The following is a 22,961-nucleotide window of genomic DNA, read 5'->3' on the forward strand; positions in this document are numbered from 1 at the left end:
CTAACAGCATCACAGCCCCTCCTACAGTATAGAGCCCAGAGCACCTCATGCATATTTCCCAGACCCTGCCCTTGTACACTTACAGCCATGCAGAACACTCACCAATAGACCTTGATAGGTGACTGGCCACTTAGACCAGCATCTCTAGCCTTCAGTGAGCCCCAACCTCGTGGGGAGTATGTGTGTCCCATGGAGCTGCTCACTATAGAGATGGTTCATCAGTGTCCCATAGCGTTAGTCATCCACACATGCAGAGTTTCAGACACAGTTCAGATCAGAGTCACACAGTCAGAGGAGCCAGAGTACTGGGATATGTGTTCAGAAATATAAAAACATGCCTACAAAAATGAATAGGTCAACGTCAGCCTGCTCCTAGCTCCTACAGTTACGTGGATCGACTTTGAACATGTAAACGGTAAATCCCTTATGATCTTTTATGATCTCTAGCGCCACTTCACTGTACACCGTAGTTTAAACTACCTAACCTGACTGGACATGTATGTGTGTTACTATGCGTGTTGTGTGTGTGTGTGTGTGTGTGTGTGTGTGTGTGTGTGTGTGTGTGTGTGTGTGTGTGTGTGTGTGTGTGTGTGTGTGTGTGTGTGTGTGTGTGTGTGTGTGTGTGTGTGTGTGTGTGTGTGTGTGTGTGTGTTGTCTTTTGATTTTGGACCAGAGGTTCTGGGTGTAGAGTACCCAGCCTACCCTACCCAGAAATCCATCTGTTGTAGTCCCACCCTGTGTATAAAAGATGGCCGCCGCTTTGAGCCATAACTCAGCTCCATGGACGGACAGTTACCCAACACAAAAATAAACAGCACAATCCTTGTCACTGCATTTGTGTAATCATACTCCTACATATTCTTAAAACTATGATATAGGTACTGTATATAGTCATGTGGACACGTAACAAGAGACCAATAACAAAATAGTACTAATTTATTATTCTCTATAGGAAAGCCTATTGCATTCCTTATCACTCTGAAAATCTCCCTTGTCCAGTAGATGTGGCAGTTGATTCCTATTATATCTCAATAATTTCACTACACCGACAGAGACCTCTGTGTTACTGTTACAATGGGTTTGTTAGGCCGGTGGAGTTGATCTAATGCGCCTGGTTAGTTGAACAATTGGAACAATTGATCAACTGGAACCTCCTGACTCCTCACCACGGCAACAGTAAGGCATCTAGAACAATAAATCACATCCTTATCTCTGCTTCCTGTATAACCTTGCATGAACACACAGGCACACTGACACTCATCCCCCCGCACACACTCAGTCCCTGGCCAACTGTGACATCACATGTCCTGACACCGCTCCCTTTATGACAGTTCCCTGGGGATAGACTACATGACCCAGTGCTCCTCCTCTCCTCTCCTCCGCTCCGCTGCAGAGGAACCACTGACATGTTTTCACACTAATGCAGAGGTCACAGGATATGGGCATCACAAATCTGGGAGAGAAACAGTCCATCTGAGAAGGTCAGCAGCAGGGCAACGTTACTGTCAGATCACAGGGTCCTCCGCTGTCTATTGGTACACTAAGAGATGACTGTTCTACTGGGGTACAGCTGCAGTGGCCGCAGACTGAAGGGACAGACTGACTCCAACTCTAACCTATAAGAACCTTCAATCCACCTGCCTGCACACATGGAGGTAGGGGCTAGATGCACGTGCAGGGAGTAGTGGGCTGGAAGTGGGTGAGAGAGTGAGGGGGAGGGAGAGAGAGAGAGAGTGTGTTTGTGTGTGTACAGAGGTCTCTCCCTCTGTGGTCTCAGCCCAGTAAATGATTAGCCAGTGTTATTATCCTAATCAGAGGTAACATAGGGATTTAGATGGGGGTGAAACTCCCATTGAGCAGGACTCTGGGTCCTACAGTGCTTTCTGCTGTATAATCACTAGCATTACCACAATACAGTACGACTCCACTGTTTATTGAGATATCAATCTGGTTTAAACAAAGCTTTAGACAAACAAATTAACTCCAAACAAAACTCTGGGATTAATGCTGGGCTAAAAGAGAGCCCATTGGTGGAATAAGATGGGATGAAGTGAGAGAGGTGAGGGAGAGAGAGAGAGAGAGAGAGAGAGATGGTGATGCAGGTTGTTCCCCTCCTGGTGAGTCTGTCCGTACACAGTGTCTGTCCCTGTGAGGTCACCAGCTAAAGGTAAACTTTGTAGATCACATCAATAAAGGTGTAGGAGGTGATGATGATAATGATGGCGGTCAGTGTAGGGCATTAATTCACTTTCCTTTATTCCTTCTAATCAAAATACATTCAATTGTCCATTGCTGACCGGTCAATGCTCCTATTGAATTAACTATGAGCCGCAAGGCCAATGTTTAATTAATATTTCCAGTAACAAGCAAAAGAAAATGTGCATAATTATCGGATCCTTCTGTAAACACAAACATACACAGCGGTCCAGTGGTAGGCATATAGTAACACTACCCAACCAGGCTGTTTCCAATGTTAAACCAAGTCAGACACACCAGCACAGTATTGCAGACATGCCTCCTGAAGAATAGCTGGGATGCTGATGACAGGGCCTCCTATCTGAGTCTGAACTAAGAGAGATTCCTCAACCAAGAAGAAATGGAGGAAAAAACTAATATATTCTTAATTCTATCCCGGCTCTCAATCCTTCTCTTTCTCCCCCAAGAGCCACAACTAAACTCAATGTGCCCTTTAGGACTCTTTAGGAAGAAGTGGGACACCCAGGCCCTAACCAAATGTCACCCTGAAGTGGACGCTGGAGAATCCATCTACTTGCCTAAATGTATTGCACATTTAAATGGGCTTTCTTCAGCATTCGCATTGCACAGCTCAGCTATGTACAGACAGAGATCTTGAAAAATAAAAAATAAAGCATGAATAAATGAACATAGAAATAAATATTCCAAATACATAAATAAATATAGAGATAAATATAGCATTAGAAAAATACATACATAAAGAGAATGGCAAAACCTCTCAGCTTTTTAAGGTTGGACAGACTTTAGGGGGAAGGAACCTCATGAATACGTCTCTGGTTAGATGGATGGTTTCTCTCTGGAATCGCTTTCATACAGCAACGCAACATTCTGACATTCTGGTCCCATCGGTCAACTCTGCCTGTCATTCTGACTGGATGGTCCCATCGGTCAACTCTGCCTGTCATTCTGACTGGATGGTCCCATTGGTCAACTCTGCCTGTCATTCTGACTGGATGGTCCCATTGGTCAACTCTGCCTGTCATTCTGACTGAATGGTCCAATTGGTCAACTCTGCCTGTCATTCTGACTGGATGGTCCCATTGGTCAACTCTGCCTGTCATTCTGACTGGATGGTCCCATTGGTCAACTCTGCCTGTCATTCTGACTGGATGGTCCGATTGGTCAACTCTGCCTGTCATTCTGACTGGATGGTCCCATTGATCAACTCTGCCTGTCATTCTGACATTCTGGTCCCATTGGTCAACTCTGCCTGTCATTCTGACTGGATGGTCCCATTGATCAACTCTGCCTGTCATTCTGACATTCTGGTCCCATTGGTCAACTCTGCCTGTCATTCTGACTGGATGGTCCCATCGGTTAAGTCTGCCTGTCATTCTGACTGTACTGTCTGTGTCTGAAATGGCACCCTATTCCCTACATAGTGGACAACTTTTGCCCTGGTGAAAAGTTGTGCACTATGGTTCCATTTTGAACACAGCATGCATCTTTGTCCCAAGTTCTGTCTTTGTTCGCATAGGGCTCTGGTCAATAGTAGTTCACTACATAGGGCTCTGGTCAATAGTAGTTCACTACATAGGGCTCTGGTCAATAGTAGTTCACTACATAGGGCTCTGGTCAATAGTAGTTCCCGGGCCGGCGGCACTACATAGGGCTCTGGTCAATAGTAGTTCACTACATAGGCCGGCGGCCTCTGGCCGCTCAATAGTAGTTCACTACATAGGGCTCTGGTCAATAGTAGTTCACTACATAGGGCTCTGGTCAATAGTAGTTCACTACATAGGGCTCTGGTCAATAGTAGTTCACTACATAGGGCTCTGGTCAATAGTAGTTCACTCCATAGGGCTCTGGTCAATAGTAGTTCACTACATAGGGCTCTGGTCAATAGTAGTTCACTACATAGGGCTCTGGTCAATAGTAGTTCACTACATAGGGCTCTGGTCAATAGTAGTTCACTCCATAGGGCTCTGGTCAATAGTAGTTCACTACATACGGCTCTGGTCAATAGTAGTTCACTACATAGGGCTCTGGTCAATAGTAGTTCACTACATAGGGCTCTGGTCAATAGTAGTTCACTCCATAGGGAGGCCCTGGTCAGTACTGCCCTACATATGAAATAGGGTGCCATTTCGGACAAACCCTGTTATTGTTCCTTGCTCAAGGTCCTGTGAGGCAGCCTGAAGTGTCCCAGTTTAACGTTGGTACATGAACCCTCAGGAACAGCCACACAGAAGCAGCTGGCTACCCGCGTCTCTGAGATGGAAGCTAATAGAATAAAAGGCTTTCTCCTAGATATAGAATTACTGTCCCCTTCCTCTGATGTGCATTCAATTCACCCAACAAAAATAGCTTTTTGAATGTACACACTTACAAAATTCCTACGAATATGGTACATATGCTTGAGCATATCACACACCCACATGTACACACTCTCCTGCACATGTACGCACGCACACAAACTCTCTCGCACACACACGCTCTCTCGCTCTCTCTCACACACACACACACACACACACACACACACACACACACACACACACACACACACACACACACACACACACACACACACACACACACACACACACACACACACACACACACACACACACACACAGGGAATTCATTGTCACATTAGGCTCTGGAATAATGCTGAAACTATCTGTTAGAAACAGCAAAATGAAAGACGTTTTGATAGAAAACAAATGTTATCTGACATGCTAAAACCCATCATATTAAAATTATATCATTTAGTTATATCTAGGATATAACCTTTCAAACAATACATTACTGACCAAAATCACATTATGGCTGCTGTCCTTGAACCACAATGCATTGGAACGCCCGTGATGAGGCACAGTATGACATGTTATTATGACATCTATCCCCCATCCCCCCGCCCACACTGAGCACTTCCTGTCTGGGAATGTCAAAGGTCAAACATTAACAACATGTAATGGATTATATTACATAAAATTGTGCCAGGACTTTTTTTTAAACGTTTTTATTTATATGCAAAATCTACCACCCATCATACTCTTTCTCTCTCTCCGTTTTTCTGTTCGAGAGATTTTCACTGAATGGCACAGCACTAGTTATGACTCAAGAGAACAACAGTGAGAGAGCAAGATAAAGAATGACGGGCAGAGAGATAGAGTGCATCATTCAGGTCACAAACTCCAAAACATTTTCTTTTTTTCTTTTGTTGTTTTGTTGCAGTACAAGAAGTCAGTTTTTAATATTTCTTACTTTTTTGTTGCTTTTCTTCATCTGGTTTCTCTATTTACACGGTAGGAGTAGAGTAAGTACTATAGTTTGTGTGGTTCATATGTACAGGGTTAGACTTGCGTAACGGCCGAAGTGGTTCCAACATTTAGAGTCCATTCTGTCACAACCACACATAGGTGACGTGTACACATCCATTGAAGAGGGCATCCATTCTTAAAGGGTGCACAATCTGTCCCTTAATAACCCTCCGGGTGATGCAACAGAAAGTCACCAAGATAACATATTCTTCTCCAAAGTTAGTAAAGCAGTCTTCTACTTTTCAAATGTCTGAAGAAAATAACAAAAAATAATAATAAAAAAAAAGTTATTGTCCGTTCCTCGAGTCCTAAAGATCTACCTCTTGACCCCTGACCCTTGACCCCTCAAACAGCATTCCTGTCCTGTGGTGTACTTCCTACTTCCTCAGTCTCTCCTCTAGTTCTGTACATAAGAGTCAGTTCATAGCAAGATAAAATAAAGGCAACTACTCTTAGGCAGCTCCAACTGCCTTGTCTGAATAATTGTTCTGGCTTCTTTTTACTCAGATGGAGGGTTGTGTCTGATGTTCAGAAACAAGCACTTCTGTGAGTGAGTGAGCGTGTGTGTGTGTGTGTGTGTGTGTGTGTGTCTGTGTGTGTGCGAATGCTCCAGTTTCTGTTCTGGCTGGGAAAATGTATTTTTGGCAACACTGAAGTAGCTTTCAGAGATTTTTTTCCTATGGTATAATAGGCTACTACAGTATATCCCCTGTCTCCACAGCTAACTACGCCGAGCAAATGATGAGCGAACAAAAAGAGAGATGGAACATGAAAAAGGGAAAGAGGAAAGGGAACTAGAAAATGAGAACCATTTCTCTAGAGGAATGTTTGTAGAAATTCAGTGAAATTAAATAAAATTGACTTTGAACAAAGTTAAGTTGAGAAATATCTGTAGCTCTGTATGTGTAAGGTATAAGGGGTTTGTTGGATTGGTACATTCAGAGTGCTGGACTTGGCATCTGTCTGCTGCGTGCCAAGGGAAAGGGGGATGTTGAAGAGAGAGAAGGAGAGAGCGGGTGAATGTTCCAGAGAAGAACAACTCAGCCATCATTCATCTCCACCAGACAGCGGAGGTTCTCTAGGATAAGACTGTTGCCGTGGAGACAGCTAAAACTCTCCTTAAATGTAAATTTGTTCGCTCATCTTTCAATACAAATAAAGAGGGGGAAAAAGGCAACCAATCAAGCAGGAAGTGGAGAGGAGCGAGAGAAAGAGAGAGAGAGGCGGGTTCTGAGGAGGCAACCAGCCAGCCTTCATCCTCATCCTCATCATCTTGGTCCCCGTCCGCATCCTCACGGTTCCAGTCACAGGCTGGTGACCAGCTGCATCTGTCCGTCTCCCTCGCTGTGGGTGGGCTCCTGGACGGGGTGCCCCTCCCCCTCCCTACTGGGCCTCCTGGGGGGCGGGGCCTGGTAGAAGGTCTGCATGGGTGCTCCTCGAGACCCCAGGGCGGGCCTCCCAGAGCTGTAATAGAGCTCCTCAGGGGGCTGGGCCGAGCGGGGAACCACCTCCAGGGGCTCAGGGCTACTGTCCGGGTAGGGCGAGTCTCGCAGGTTGGTGATGCTGGTGTACAGGGAGTCCCTGGCGGGAGAGTCAGGCCCCTGTCCCCCAGACCCCTGGCCTCCGGCGCTGTGCCCACTGTGGCCGCTGTGGCCCAGGCTCTCTGTGAGGTCGGCCGTGTAGCTCTCTGACTCCTCGGGGTCAGACTGGTAAAGGACAGACTGGGCTCTCTGCAGCAGCAGCGGCTCCTCCAGAGCTTTGTAGAGCAGCTCGACGTCCTGCGGCGTCCTCTGGCGCCCGCCTTCTCTGGACAGGAAGTCCTCGTCGTCGTCCAGGCTGATGCTCGGCTCTGGCACAGCTACTCCCGTGCCTCGGCCTACTCCGCCGTGAGGAGGGCCCCTCGCCAGACTACCACAGACCCTATCCCCACCCCCAGCGACTCCCCCACGCAGGTTGTTGTGCACCAGCTCAGAGATGATCATCTTCTCGAAGGCAGCTGCGTCAGACAGGTTGCGCCGTATTCCGTCCCCGCCCAGGGTCTCAGACCCGCGGGGGTTGAGGAGGGGAGGGGGGGTGTCTGCACACCCCATGCCCCCGCCCAGGAAGTCACAGCTGCCCCCGCCACCGCCCACCGGCCCCACGCTGCGGAGGGAGTAGCTGTTGTTGAAGTTACCATTGAGGGGCAGGGTGTCCATACCACATGGTTCACGGGCCTTACACAGAGTGTTCTCTGCACAAACACACAGCACACACAACACATAGGGGTTATTCAATAGAATTATGACTTAAACATTATTATTTGGATAAAATATAATATTTGTGTAAACACTATAATACACACTGATAGTAATATAAAGGTTTTTAGACGTGGACATACTTGGGTCACGGAAGGTTCCTGTAGATCCATGGAGAAGCCACAAAGAAAGGAATGAAAAATACTGGTGAGTGAGTCACTTTTACTCCTCTCTCTCTTTCATCACACTCTCTCTGTCGCTCTATTTTGCTCTCCCTCTCTCACCCCCTCTCTCTACAATCAATAGCTTTTATTGCTATGACAAAGACTAACAAGAGAACACATCAGCCAATAATACCCACAACAAAAGTCAAACCACTCAAACAAATATACAAGCCAATATATTAGCCAGTAAGAGGCTTTGAAACCAACGGTCAGCCATATTGGCACTCCTCAGAAGAAGCAGTCCTTCATCGGAATTAATGGAATTAATTCAATGTTTCAAGGACACAATGACATGTATTGTTAAGTATTTTGATGTTGTAGTGGGGACAGTAATGTTAGAACCAAAAATGATATATCTTTTTAATTTTATGTTTAGCTCTATAATATAATAAATGTGGCAAAAAGAAATGTAGACATTAATAAATGCTTTTCCATAGCTGCCCCCAAAAAGATTTACAACAGTGAGGGTGTGCCAAGATGGAGGAGTGGTGGCTTCAAAACAGCGCCTCCTGTTAGTCATCTAGTGTAAATCATCTATAAATCATTGATAAAACACAGGCACACAAACACACACGGCCTCATAAACAAACACACAACTTGTAGTTTTGACATGATAATCCACCATCATTTACACCACACACACACACACACACACACACACACACACACACACACACACACACACACACACACACACACACACACACACACACACACACACACACACACACAGAAACCACTGGGGTATATTCTGCTGTCTGCGAGCCTGTGATTCAGTGCATCCATAATGCATGCACCACCATCTCATAAAGTAGCAGTAATGCTTATTCTACGACGCGCCTTCAACACACCAAAATATGTTGTGATTTTCCTCCCAAATTGCCATCACAGAGTGATCGCATCGAAATGAGAGGCATGGCGAGGCATGGCTTCCCTAAGCAAATCCGCGTTAGACTGCGGTTCGGTGTGGATTTAATTTTTAATGCATGGTATGATTTTAATCAAGGCTCGTCGGCGGTTGCTATGGCGGTGGTAGAAGGGCTAATTAGACATTCTAATGAAGTACACTTGCTACTTCCTCTTCTCTCAGGGTTCTAAAAATGTCCCTGCCGCTGCTGAGCCGGACCCCGTGGCCGTCAGGCTGCCTGACGCATTGTGCAGAGAGTGCTTAAAATATTAGACAGAGATGTTGTCTACAATTTCAGGCCTCTACGACGACACAACGGGCTGCTACTATAGTAACTCTCTACTGGCTGGCACACTCCCTCTCAGTCAGGCAAGGAGCACACAGATAGAGAAGAGATAGAGAGGAGGGAGTACAGAGCGGGTACTCTGGATAGCGCCTCTACTTAAGACCTACAGTACTATGAGAGTACTCTGAATAGCTCTACTACTTAAGACCTACAGTACTATGAGAGTACTCTGGATAGCTCTACTGTAAGAATAGGGAATACAAAGTAGGACTACTACCCAAGGGCTACTGCCAGAGGATCTATCTAGTATACTACAATTGAAGTCGGAAGTTTACATACACCTTAGCCAAATACATTTAAACTCAGTTTTTCACAATTCTTGACATTTAATCGTAGTAAAAATTCCCTGTATTAGGTCAGTTAGGATCACCACTTTATTTTAAGGATGTGAAATGTCAGAATAATAGTAGAGAGAATTATTTGTTTTCAGGTTCTATTTCTTTCATCACATTCCCAGTGGGTCAGAAGTTTACATACACTCAATTAGTATTTGGTAGCATTGCCTTACAATTGTTTAACTTGGGTCAAACGTTTCGGGTAGCCTTCCGCAAGCTTCCCGTAAGTTGGGTGAATTTTGGCCCATTCCTCCTGACAGAGCTGGTGTAACTGAGTCAGGTTTATAGGCCTCCTTGCTCGCACACGCTTTTTCAGTTCTGCCCACAAATTTTCTACAGGATTGAGGTCAGGGCTTTGTGATGGCCACTCCAATACCTTGACTTTTTTGTCCTTAAACCATTTTGCCACAACTTTGGAAGTATGCTTGAGGTCATTGTCGATTTGGAAGACCCATTTGCGACCAAGCTTTAACTTCCTGACTGATGTCTTGAGATGTTGCTTCAATATATCCACATAATTTTCCTACCTCATGATGCCATCTATTTTATGAAGTGCACCAGTCCATCCTGCAGCAAAGCACCCCTACAACATGATGCTGACATCCCCGTGCTTCACGATTGGGATGGTGTTCTTAGGCTTGCAAGCCTCCCCCTTTTTCCTCCAAACACAAGAATGGTCATTATGGCCAAACAGTTCTATTTTTGTTTCATCAGACCAGAGGACATTTCTCCAAAAAGTACAATCTTTGTCCCCATGTGCAGTTGTAAACCATAGTCTGGCTTTTTTGTGGCGGTTTTGGAGCAGTGGCTTCTTCCTTGCTGAGCGGCCTTTCAGGTTATGTCGATATAGGACTTGTTTTACTATGGATATAGATACTTTTGTACCTGTTTCCTCCAGCATCTTCACAAGGTCCTTTGTTGTCTCTGGGATTGATTTGCACTTTTCACATCAAAGTACGTTCATCTCTAGGAGACAGAACGCGTCTCCTTCCTGAGCGGTATGACGGCTGCGTGGTCCCATGGTGTTTATACTTGTGTACTATTGTTTGTACAGATGAACGTGGTACCTTCAGGCATTTGGACATTTCTCCCAAGGATGAACCAGACTTGTGGTCTACAATTTTTTTCTGAGGTCTTGGCTGATTTCTTTAGATTTTCCCATGATGTCAAGTAAAGAGGCACTGAGTTTGAAGGTAGGCCTTCAAATACATCCACAGGTACACCTCCAATTGACTCAGAATCTTCTAAAGCCATGACATAATTTTCTGGAATTTCCCAAGCTGTTTAAAGGCACAGTCAACTTAGTGTATGTAAACTTCTGACCCACTGGAATTGTGATACAGTGAATTATAAGTGAAATAATCTGTCTGTAAACAATTGTTGGAAAAATTACTTGTGTCATGCACATTTCCAAAACTATAGTTTGTTAACAAGAAATTTGTGGAGTGGTTGAAAAATGAGTTTTAATGACTCTAACCTAAGTGTATGTAAACTTTCGACTTCAACAGTATATACACCGAGTGTACAAAACATTAAGGACACATTCCTAATATTGAGTTCCAAACCGATGCGCCTGGCACCTACTACCATACCCCGTTCAAAGGCACTTAAATCATTTGTCTTGTCCATTCACACTCTGAATGACACACATTCACAATCCATGTCTCAATTGTCTCAAGGCTTAAAAATCCTTCTTTAACCTGTCTCTCCCCTTCATCTACACTGATTGAAGTGGATTTAACAGGTGACATCAATAAGGGATCATAGCTTTCACCTGGATTCACCTGGTCAGTCTATGTCATGGAAAGATGTTTTGTTTTGTACACTCAGTGTATTTATAGTATCTAAATCCTACAATCAAAATGCTCCATAAACCCGAATAAATCAGATACATGAATCTGAATGGAGTCCACTGTCCCAATCACTCTAGCCACCACTGTCTGCTGCTGTTCTCAGTTCTCAGTGAATTATCACAGCATTACAACTGTATGTGGCACATTTACTCTGGGGAGAGTCTGAGAAGGGAATCTGTCCCCAAGATTTCTCCTTCAGTCACAGATGAAGCTTTACTTCTAATCAATTTCTGCTTCTTCATATCAACAAGGCAGGATTAGAGACCTGGCCAGATGGCTAGGCAGTTGGCACGGCTCTCTCTCTCTCTACTGCTGAATCCGTCTGACAGATACATACACTCACCGCCAGTGAAACACACACACACACTTTTTCCATCCTCCACACACAATGAGGCATAAAAAGACTAACAGACAGAAAAGTATTTCGACGCAAAAAATAAGAAAATATATTTGCATAATATGCAGAAGCACACGCACTACAGACGCACACACACACACACACACACACACACACACACACACACACACACACACACACACACACACACACACACACACACACACACACTAAGGTTTACTTACCGGTGGAGTTGAAGACCCCAGGAGAAGGGGGAGTGAAGCTCTCAGCCAGTAGGGTGTTGTAGGGAGAGGTGCCGGTATGGGTCTGTAACACTGGGTTGGTCAGGAGGTGGTTTCCCATGGTGGCTAAGAGAAAGAGACATAACATCATAAAACATATAAACATCTACTTTACCATAAACATCAACTTTACCATAAACATCTACTTTACCATAAACATCAACTTTACCATAAACATCGACTTTACCATAAACATCTACTTTACCATAAACATCAACTTTACCATAAACATCTACTTTACCATAAACATCAACTTTACCATAAACATCGACTTTACCATAAACATCTACTTTACCATAAACATCAACTTTACCATAAACATCAACTTTACCATAAACATCGACTTTACCATAAACATCTACTTTACCATAAACATCAACTTTACCATAAACATCTACTTTACCATAAACATCAACTTTACCATAAACATATACTTTACCATAAACATCGATTTTACCATAAACAACAACTTTGCCATAAACATCAAATTTACCATAACCATCTATTTACCATAAACATCGACTTTACCATAAATATCGACTTTACCATAAACATCAACTTTACCATAAACATCGACTTTACCATAAACATCGACTTTACCATAAACATCGACTTTACCATAAACATCTACTTTACCATAAACATATACTTTACCATAAACATCTACTTTACCATAAACATCAACTTTACCATAAACATCGACTTTACCATAAATATCGACTTTACCATAAACATATACTTTACCATAAACATCAACTTTACCATAAACATCGACTTTACCATAAACATCGACTTTGCCATAAACATCAAATTTACCATAACCATCTATTTACCATAAACATCGACTTTACCATAAATATCGACTTTACCATAAACATCAACTTTACCATAAACATCGACTTTACCATAAACATATACTTTACCATAAATATTGACTTTACCATAAACATCAACTTTACCATAAACATCGACTTTACCATAAACATATACTTTACCATAAACATCGACTTTACCATAAACATTGACTTTACATAAACATCTACTTTACCATAAATATTGACTTTACCATAAACATCGACTTTACCATAAATATCGACTTTACCATAAACATCAACTTTACCATAAACATCGACTTTACCATAAACATATATTTTACCATAAATATTGACTTTACCATAAACATCAACTTTACCATAAACATATACTTTACCATAAACATCGACTTTACCATAAACATTGACTTTACATAAACATCTACTTTACCATAAATATTGACTTTACCATAAACATCTACTTTACCATAAATATCGACTTTACCATAAATATCTACTTTACCATAAACATATATTTACCATAAACATCTATTTACCATAAACATATACTTTACCATAAACATATATTTTACCATAAACATCTACTTTACCATAAACATCTTTTTAGGTTTGTTTTGGTATGATAATACAAAAATATAACAGACAATATAATTAGAGGCTCTGTATAAATGTGATAACAATGCCTCAAAATATAATACATAATGAATATTCTACATAATACATAATTAACATTATACATAGTAATACAGGCCATTGACAGGTTATTCAAAAATATGTTAAATTCATATTCAAATCGATAGGGATATGTATGTCACAGTAATGTTCTACAGGGTAATGTATTTTACAGTACACCCCTGAATGTTTTTACCTTGCTATTGTAACCTTTGAGTAAAATACATTTCCAGCGGAAAGGTTCTGTTTGCAGGCAGTGTTGCCATTTGGAATATTGTTCTGTATCTTACAACGTAGTCGAAGGGGGAATACTAATGCATATCATTACGTAGTCAGAGAGTGCAGTCATTGAAACACAGTTCATTTCACAGTGAAATGCGAATGCCACCTTTAGACAAATATAATTCAAAGAAATGGAACATTGAGAATGTTCTGTAATGCCCATGTATGGCTTCCGCCCCAGGCGGTCGAATAGAAATGCCATGAAATTAAAAATAGGACAGCATGACGGCGAAGTGCAACCATCAGGTCTCAACCAAACCATTCATCACAGAGACAATGAGAAAGACAGAAATTCACCGAGAGAATTTCACACTAAAACACTCACATTCTTTCATTTCTTTGTTAGTTCGTTCACCCATCAACTCCCTCATTCACTCACTCTCCAATTCTTTCTCTTGCTCTCTACCTCACACACACAGTCACTCTTTTATCCCCTCTCTCATTCTCTCTCTCTCTCTCTCTCTCTCTCTCTCTCTCTCTCTCACTCTCTCATCCCTGTCTCTCTCCACACCAAATTACTCAGGATTAGCTGTCCAGAAACACCTGAACAATATCCTGTCGACAATTTAAAAACAACAACTTTTAAGTGTTGGAGAGAGAAAGTAGGGCAGGCACTGGGAAGCTGGGGAGCTTCATTCAGAGAGGAGGAAGCCTCATCACGCCTTGTCTCCTGGACAGATCACTATTGTCTGAAGAGAAACAAGTTGATAAAGAAGTTAAGTGGGGAAATCAAAGAGATAAGAGATGCCAGCGATAACAACGAAGACAGCGGCTCTCGCCGAGATTCGTCCCATTTAATTATTCTCCATGATAGCGTCTCTCCTTCTCTTTATTTCCCGCTCTCTCGTTCTTTCTCTCCGTCTCTCGAATGGAGCAGCCATCTTGCGCTTTCTGCCAACAATGACAAACTTTTCTCAAACGCTCGGGAAAAGAAAGGACTTCGCACTTGGCAGCGCCTTTGTTTAGCGTTTCTCCCTCTAGCTCTATCCCTCCTCTATCCGTCCTTCACCTATCCCTCCTCCTCTCTTTATCCCAGCTTCCTCTATCCCTCAATTCCTCCTTCCTCTTTCCCTATAAACTGAGTATACAAAACATTAAGAACACCTGCTCCTTCCATGACAGACTGACCAGGTGTATCCAGCTGAAAGCTTATTGATGTCACTTGTTAAATCTACTTCAATCAGTGTAGATGAAGGAGAGGAGACAGGTTAAAGAAGGATTTTTAAGCCTTAAGACATGGATTGTGTATGGGGTACGGTAGCATATGCCAGGCGCACCGGTTTGTGTCATGAACTGCAACGCTGCTGGGTTTTTCACACTCAACAGTTTGCTGTGTTTATCAAGAATGGTCCACCACCCAAAGGACATCCAGCCAACTTGACACAACGGTGGGAAGCATTGGAGTCAACATGGGCCAGCATCCCTGTGGAACTTTTTCAACATCTTGTAGAGTCCATCCCCGTGGAACACTTTCAACACCTTGTAGAGTCCATCCCCGTGGAACACTTTCAACACCTTGTAGAGTCCATCCCTGTGGAACACTCTCAACACCTTGTAGAGTGGATATTAGGAAGGTGTTTCTAATGTTTGGTATACTCAGTGTATACTTATTCCTCCGTGATGTCAGTTCCAGGAAAGCGAATCTCCTTCCCCAACCCTCCTCTCTTCTTACTCTCTCCTCCTCTCCTCGCACCCCCTCCCTCACTTGTTCCTGTCACTCTCTTCAATAAGACTAATTACCCCGAGCCAGCTCGTACGCTAATCAGTTCATTAAAAACAAAATGGATGAAATTAACATAAAGAGTGACGGTTGATTTAGCGACTACCTCTTTGTCATCATCAACTCTTCCCTCCCTCCCAGATAATTCTGATCCCCATGACGATGGCTGCCACGGCGACGGTATGCCACCGGCTGCTCAGGCTATTGCTTGTGTCAATGCACACTGGCTCCTCTTCCTCGCTCTCTGTCTCTGACAGTAGACTCAGCGGTGCTCCTACTTCGTTGTGCCTGTCTGTCTGTCAGTTCTGATGAGCCTGCCATAGAGGTGTGCATGATTGGAGAGGGGGACAGCAGGGGGGTTAAGGGGGTGGGGAGTCTCACCACGGTTGAGTGAAGGAGTACTGTTGATGTCTCCCGCCATGAAGGAAGATTCCGTCTGCTTCCGAACCGTGTCGTTCCACATCCTGCGGATCCGGCTCTGGAACACCGGAGAAGAGAAGCACACAGTGAAGCAAAACAAGACAGGCAGACAGGAATTAACAAGACAGACAGACAGATAGATAGACAGACATAAATAATCAATATGATATGATATTGTATCTATGTGAGGCTGGAACATTGCCAAGCTTGCATGGATCTGTCTAAAACTACTAAGCAAATACATACATGCTACCAGAGATACATGAAGTAAATAAGCACACGCAGCAGGCATAAACAAGTTAATGCACGCAGATAAACAACATCAGATTGAGACGTGGTAGATCCAAATAGAGATGAAGGTTTCTGATTAGATTTGTGAAGCGTGTGATAGCCGGTATGTCAACTGTAGACTGAGAGTGTATTGTGTGTGTGTTTGGAGTGTTGTCAAAGAGAATTAGGTATGGGACAGGCCTACACTTTTTAGATTGGTGAGTGTACCCGTAATCTGTGGGTTTGTGTATGGCATGATGTGGCCTGTGTGTGCACCCATGTAGTCCCTTAGAGTCTGTGCGTGTATGCATGCGTGCACGTGTGTGTGTGTGGTGTGTATGTGTTTGTGGTGTGTGTACGGTTGTGTCTGTGCGTGTGTGTATGTCCGTTCACTGACCTGTCTGTGTGCGGCAGCGTGGCGAGCCTGGTTGCCAGTGTAGTAGCGGTTGTTGGCACGCAGGGCAGAGTTCTTCAGGGAGCCGTGGGAGCTGGTGGTGGAGGTACGACTGCAGCAGTACGAGTGACGCAGACACTTACTGTACTCCTTATGGACCTGCATGGAGAGAGAGGACAAACATAGCTTAGACACACGCATGTAAGCAGTAGACTCGCATACATACACACTAGTGGTGCGCGAGTCAGCTGTTTATTCACCTGCACCTGCCCATAATTGCTAATAACCCATCCTCAACCGCCCAACTATATGTGATAAAGTGAAAATCTGCACCGGACCCTAACCCGCTAATATAGAAAATGTGCTGTAGGCGACAGTCAGAGATGGCGGAATGATTTTTTGACAGGGGGTGCAAGACTTTTTGTTGTTGCTGGATTTAGATCTGTTTCTGCTTATCATTTTCAACATTTTGGTAGGCTATTAGTTAGTCAACTTGTCTATAATTAGATACATGCAGCTTCTCCTCTGTCATTATATGTTGCCTTAGAAGACTAAATAAACCATTGCTCACCAGAATAAGATCATAAATTGATAGAATGAAAACTTCAATCTAGTTAATATCGGTAGGCTAAAGTTCTCTGTCATCTCTGCTTCTTTCGTGGAAGAAAGATGTTTAGGGACCGGGAGAAAATGTAATAACAAAAAAAAATAAAGTACATTTCCAAATTACATCAGTTTGACCGGTTGTAAGCTGTGAAAACGACCCAACATATTTCTGTTAAGATTTCAGTTGGGCTTGGATGCATATTTTATGTGGTTGAAATACTATCAGCTTTTATGATGTTGATAAAGAGAGCACCTTTACAGACAGTATCTAACTGCACATTCGCATTCTCTCAAGATGCTGAAAGAAATCATATTTCTCCACTCATGTTCCAGAATCAAAATGTAGCCTACATTTGTTGTATCATTTTACTACAAGAAATGCTTAATTCTGCAGGAGTTGATATTAAGACTACAGTGAGGGAAAAAATTATTTTATCCCATGCTGATTTTGTATGTTTGCCCACTAAAAAAGAAATGATCAGTCTATAATTTTAATGGTAGGTTTATTTGAACAGTGAGAGACAGAATAACAACAACAAAAATCCAGAAAAACACATGTCAAAAATGTTATAAAATGATTTGCATTTTAATGAGGGAAATAAGTATTTGACCCCTCTGCAAAACATGACTTACTACTTGGTGGCAAAACCCTTGTTGGCAATCACAGAGGTCAGACGTTTCTTGTAGTTGGCTACCAGGTTTGCACACATCTCAGGAGGGATTTTGTCCCACTCCTCTTTGCAGATCTTCTCCAAGTCATTAAGGTTTCGAGGCTGACGTTTGGCAACTCGAACCTTCAGCTCCTTCCACAGATTTTCTATGGGATTAAGGTCTGGAGACTGGCTAGGCCACTCCAGGACCTTAATGTACTTCTTCTTGAGCCACTCCTTTGTTGCCTTGGCCGTGTGTTTTGGGTCATTGTCATGCTGGAATACCCATCCACGACCCATTTTCAATGCCCTGGCTGAGGGAAGGAGGTTCTCACCCAAGATTTGACGGTACATGGCCCCGTCCATCGTCCCTTTGATGCGGTGAAGTTGTCCTGTCCCCTTAGCAGAAAAACACCTCCAAAGCATAATGTTTCCACCTCCATGTTTGACGGTGGGGATGGTGTTCTTGGGGTCATAGGCAGCATTCCTCCTCCTCCAAACACAGCGAGTTGAGTTGATGCCAAAGAGCTCCATTTTGGTCTCATCTGACCACAACACTTTCACCCAGTTGTTCTCTGAATCATTCAGATGTTCATTGGCAAACTTCAGACGGGCATGTATATGTGCTTTCTTGAGCAGGGGGACCTTGTGGGCGCTGCAGGATTTCAGTCATTCATGGCGTAGTGGGTTACCAATTGTTTTCTTGGTGACTATGGTCCCAGCTGCCTTGAGATCATTGACAAGATCCTCCCGTGTAGTTCTGGGCTGATTCCTCACCGTTCTCATGATCATTGCAACTCCACGAGGTGAGATCTTGCATGGAGCCACAGGCCGAGGGAGATTGACAGTTCTTCTGTGTTTCTTCCATTTGCGAATAATCGCACCAACTGTTGTCACCTTCTCACCAAGCTGCTTGGCAATGGTCTTGTAGCCCATTCCAGCCTTGTGTAGGTATACAATCTTGTCCCTGACATCCTTGGAGAGCTCTTTGGTCTTGGCCATGGTGGAGAGTTTGGAATCTGATTGATTGATTGCTTCTGTGGACAGGTGTCTTTTATACAGGTAACAAACTGAGATTAGGAGCACTCCCTTTAAGAGTGTGCTCCTAATCTCAGCTCGTTACCTGTATAAAAGACACCTGGGAGCCAGAAATCTTTCTGATTGAGGGGGGGTCAAATACTTATTTCCCTCATTAAAATGCAAATCAATTTATAACATTTTTGACATGCGTTTTTCTGGATTTTTTTGTTGTTATTCTGTCTCTCACTGTTCAAATAAACCTACCATTAAAATTATAGACTGATAATTTCTTTGTCAGTGGGCAAACATACAAAATCAGCAGGGGATCAAATACTTTTCCCCTCACTGTATGTGAGAGGTTGTAGATCTACAGTCAGTGTCCAGATTTCATTTAACCCAGCTAGTTCCCTTGATGTGCCATAGGCCTATTTGAAGTCCTCGTCTTGTGACTGTCGAATTTGTATAGTGCCTCACAATCATCACACATAACATAGCCAGCACTGCTATAATCCTCTTTTACCACTTAAAATCTTTCACAAACATAACTTTTCTGGCCCTCCCTTCTTTTTATTTTCAACTCTCCATTTTGCAGCTTTTCTCTTGAATTAAACTCTGACATTGTTATTTTTGCCTCCGTGGGTCAAAGTTCACTTTTTCAACCCGTTCCCAAAATAATTTGCCGATTGGCATGTAGGCTATTGGTGCATGTACAGTTAGGCCCTAAGGCTAATGCCAGATAGCCTAAAACAGCTAAAGAAAAACCTCAATGTAGCCTTGAAATATAAATTACACAAGAATTATACATTTATGGATTTTTCATTCTGAACTTACGGACTCAGACCTTTTAGGGCAAGATTTTCATCACACAAAGACACACATGCTTTGAGCAAATTAACATTTCAAATAGACAGAGCTCTGAATAGTGCACCTAGTGATGTACCGTGCATAATTACCCTGTTTAATTAAAATTTGGTTAAATAATCACCTCCTTCTCACAGGAATTATTAAGGGAAAGTAACAACATAAATCAGGCTGCAGATTGTAATTATATTCCATCATGTCTATTTAAAATGTTATGCTTAGTTTACTCAATAGAAAAGGTCACTTTTAGATATGTGAGTGTTTGAGTTACCTTTTTCTGCAGGGCGCAGTGGAAGATGAAGATGAACATGCCCTGGAAGGCATTGAAGGTGGTGAAGAGGTAGGCCATGATGACTGTGTTCTCGTTGATGAAGAGGAGGCCGAAGGACCAGGTCAGACCTAGCAGGAAGAGCAGGGCGATGGCCCCAATAGCCCATGACCTGGGGAGGAGATGGCATGCTAACGTTAGCTTAGCATCACAATGAAACCACTCACACAGACCGAAGCCAACCCGCTATCCAGCATGGCTATTTTGCCTTAAGATGCATGTATCTCAACTGTACCGGCTTTGAACCTACTATCTGGAATGCTTTGAAAATGATTCATTATTATGACAATACAACGTGGTCTCAGAGCATTTCGTATTATACTGTACGAAAATCTGAGATACTAAATTTAGTATAATATGTTACGTCTCGTATGGTATGTATTCATTTGTGGATCTCCATCATTTTGAAACGTGTATGTTATGAATTCCAATAAGTTGTTGCTAAAGTTGTCCGTGATGAGATTCAAACACTCAACCTTTGGGTTGCTAGACGTTTATGTTATTTGTCCACCCATCAACCCCGACCAACCACCCTACTTTTGTTTTTGCCTTAAATAACCTTCTGTCTTATGTAACCATACCAAACATACCATATTATACTAATTTAAGTGTCCTGGATTTGCATCTACTATGTAACCAGTCTGGACAATAAGACAAACATTATTCTGCTTTTCCTTCATTTTTTCTGATTTCCAACCCAAGTCGCACTGATACAGCCAATGCCCTGATCACATGACCTGGGAGGCTTCACTGACCCCTAACCTCTGCTGAGAGGGACTCACTTGATGTTGTCGAGGCGACTGGAGTCAGGTTTAAGGGCGGAGGAGTTGCGGGTCATCTTGTGCACGGTGATCATGAGGAACACCAGGTTCAGCTATTGGAAAGGTCAAAGGTTACACACCTCTACAACACATTCAGTGGAATCATAGAACACACTCTGGTCTTAAATTGTTGTAATATTTGTAAAGTTAGCATTCCTCCAGGAACTAAGAGGATTAAGTAAATAAGTAATAAGTAGCCTGAATGAACAAGAATGTAATACAGTGGGTCATAATAGCATCATAATGAATGACTGTACCATAATAACAAAAGAAACAGGGCCAATGAAGCTCCAGATGAAGTAGTTATCCACCCGCAACCAGCACCTAGACATGGGACATAGGAAAAGATTCAAATATCACAGTCACACTCGCACACATGCACCCATGCGCACACACACACACACACACACACCACACACACACACACACCACACACACACACACACACACACACACACACACACACACACACACACACACACACAAATCACACATCACACATCACACACCCACACTCGTCCCCTGTCTCGGAAGATATCTTACAGAAGCTAATCAGCAGGCTTCGGCTAACTCTGTTCAAAACCCTTGTCCATGGGGGGGAAGACAACGAAAGAGAACAATCCTCTTCACACTACACTCCATATTACATTCCCTGTTAGGGGAATAGTCTAGGCACTCTAAACTAGCATAATCCTGTCTCTCAATCTACAGGTGAAAAGGGACTGCTTCACACGTACGCTTTCTTGGTCCCATAGCTCCGGTAGTCTATGGCTGCCGAGATGCCCACCACCAGAGCTGGGAAGCAGTAGCCACACAGGTAGTAGTACTTCTTGCGGGAGTACTCGCTCTCAAACACCTCCACCAGCAACAGATAGAGCTGCACCCCCTCCAAACACATCCAGGAGAATGCAGCCAGGAAGAAGAAGTGAAGCAGCCCAGCAAAGATCGGACAGGCAATCTGAGAGACAGAGAGAGAAGGAGAAAGAGACAGGGGGAGACAGAGGGAGGTCAGGGAGTGAGAGAGAGAAAGAATGAGAAGGAGAGTAATATAAAATAAAAAGACAGATTTAAAAAACAGAGGGGTGAAAAGGAGTGAAAGAGAAAGGGAAAATAGCAAAGGAAGGTGAGTAAGATCCAGAAAAGGACAGCATAGGGTCATTCAAGCCCTATAATGAAGGACCTTTCCATTCTCATGGTCCATAATGAACAGCACTTCCCCTTTAGTCTGTCTGATGGCGTTCCAAGTGTGAGACAGACGTCTCTCTGTCCTGTATTAAGTGTTCCATGTACGAGGCACTTGTCCCCTAGCCTGGCCCCAGATCAGTTATTTCACATGCCACATGACAATGTCTTTATACAAGAGAGCACAAACAGATCTGGAACCAGGCTACATGTCCCTCTCTCCCTCTCCCCTCCCCTACTCACGTGGTACTGGGTCTTGTCGATGCCGATAAGGAAGAGGAGCTCTGCGATGAAGAGGTTGATGCAGAGGTTCTTGTGGATGGTGTTGCGGTCAGTCTGCAGGCCCCGCAGGAAGCAAAAGGTAGAGATGCAGATAGCCAGGCACACCAGGCTGATCACTATGCCCACCCAGGTGATCACAAACAGGATCAACTCGTGCATCCTCCCAGGGTACTGTGGAGAGAGGGATGGTGGGGATGGAGAGGGAGGTTTAGGGGTGGGGGAGAGAGATGGGGGAGAAGAGGAAGAGGAGAGGTGAGGGGAGACAGATATAGGGAGGAAAGGGATGGGAGGTAGGAATGATGGGAGACAAGGAGAAAGACAAGGAGGGACAGGGTGAGAGTGAGAGAGAGAGTATATATTTGTAAATGTATTCACATTCAGCTAAAATGTAGAGACAAGGAGACGAGACATCCTGAAAAAATACATGACATTCACATTCAAGTGAATGTCAGTCAGAGTTGCAGGACATGAATTTGTAAGTGTGAGTGCGTGGGAGGGAGAAATAAAAAGAGAGAGAGATTGAAGGAGAAAGAGAGAGTAGTTTGAGTAAGTGTGTGTGTTTA

The 22,961-nt window shown here is 43.4% G+C and overlaps 1 protein-coding gene across 1 annotated transcript in view; it reads right to left on the minus strand.

The window, feature by feature from the left end:
* Window positions 1-3,921: 3,921 nt before the first annotated feature.
* The window catches only part of adgrl1a (adhesion G protein-coupled receptor L1a), a 58,727-nt gene continuing 39,687 nt past the window's right edge, over window positions 3,922-22,961 (minus strand). The window contains exons 14-23 of the mRNA XM_045715417.2: window positions 22,360-22,569; window positions 21,672-21,892; window positions 21,192-21,258; window positions 20,896-20,987; window positions 20,057-20,225; window positions 16,652-16,807; window positions 15,946-16,042; window positions 12,001-12,123; window positions 7,897-7,914; window positions 3,922-7,749 (exon numbers count right to left, since the gene is read on the minus strand). Of these exons, the coding sequence (XP_045571373.2) occupies window positions 6,824-7,749; window positions 7,897-7,914; window positions 12,001-12,123; window positions 15,946-16,042; window positions 16,652-16,807; window positions 20,057-20,225; window positions 20,896-20,987; window positions 21,192-21,258; window positions 21,672-21,892; window positions 22,360-22,569 (2,079 nt within the window). The 3' untranslated portion in view covers window positions 3,922-6,823. The remainder of the gene's footprint in view (window positions 7,750-7,896; window positions 7,915-12,000; window positions 12,124-15,945; window positions 16,043-16,651; window positions 16,808-20,056; window positions 20,226-20,895; window positions 20,988-21,191; window positions 21,259-21,671; window positions 21,893-22,359; window positions 22,570-22,961) is intronic.

This window comes from Salmo salar, chromosome 03, assembly GCF_965601325.2.
Source record: "Salmo salar chromosome 03, fSalSal1, whole genome shotgun sequence".
Classification (NCBI taxonomy): domain Eukaryota; kingdom Metazoa; phylum Chordata; class Actinopteri; order Salmoniformes; family Salmonidae; genus Salmo; species Salmo salar.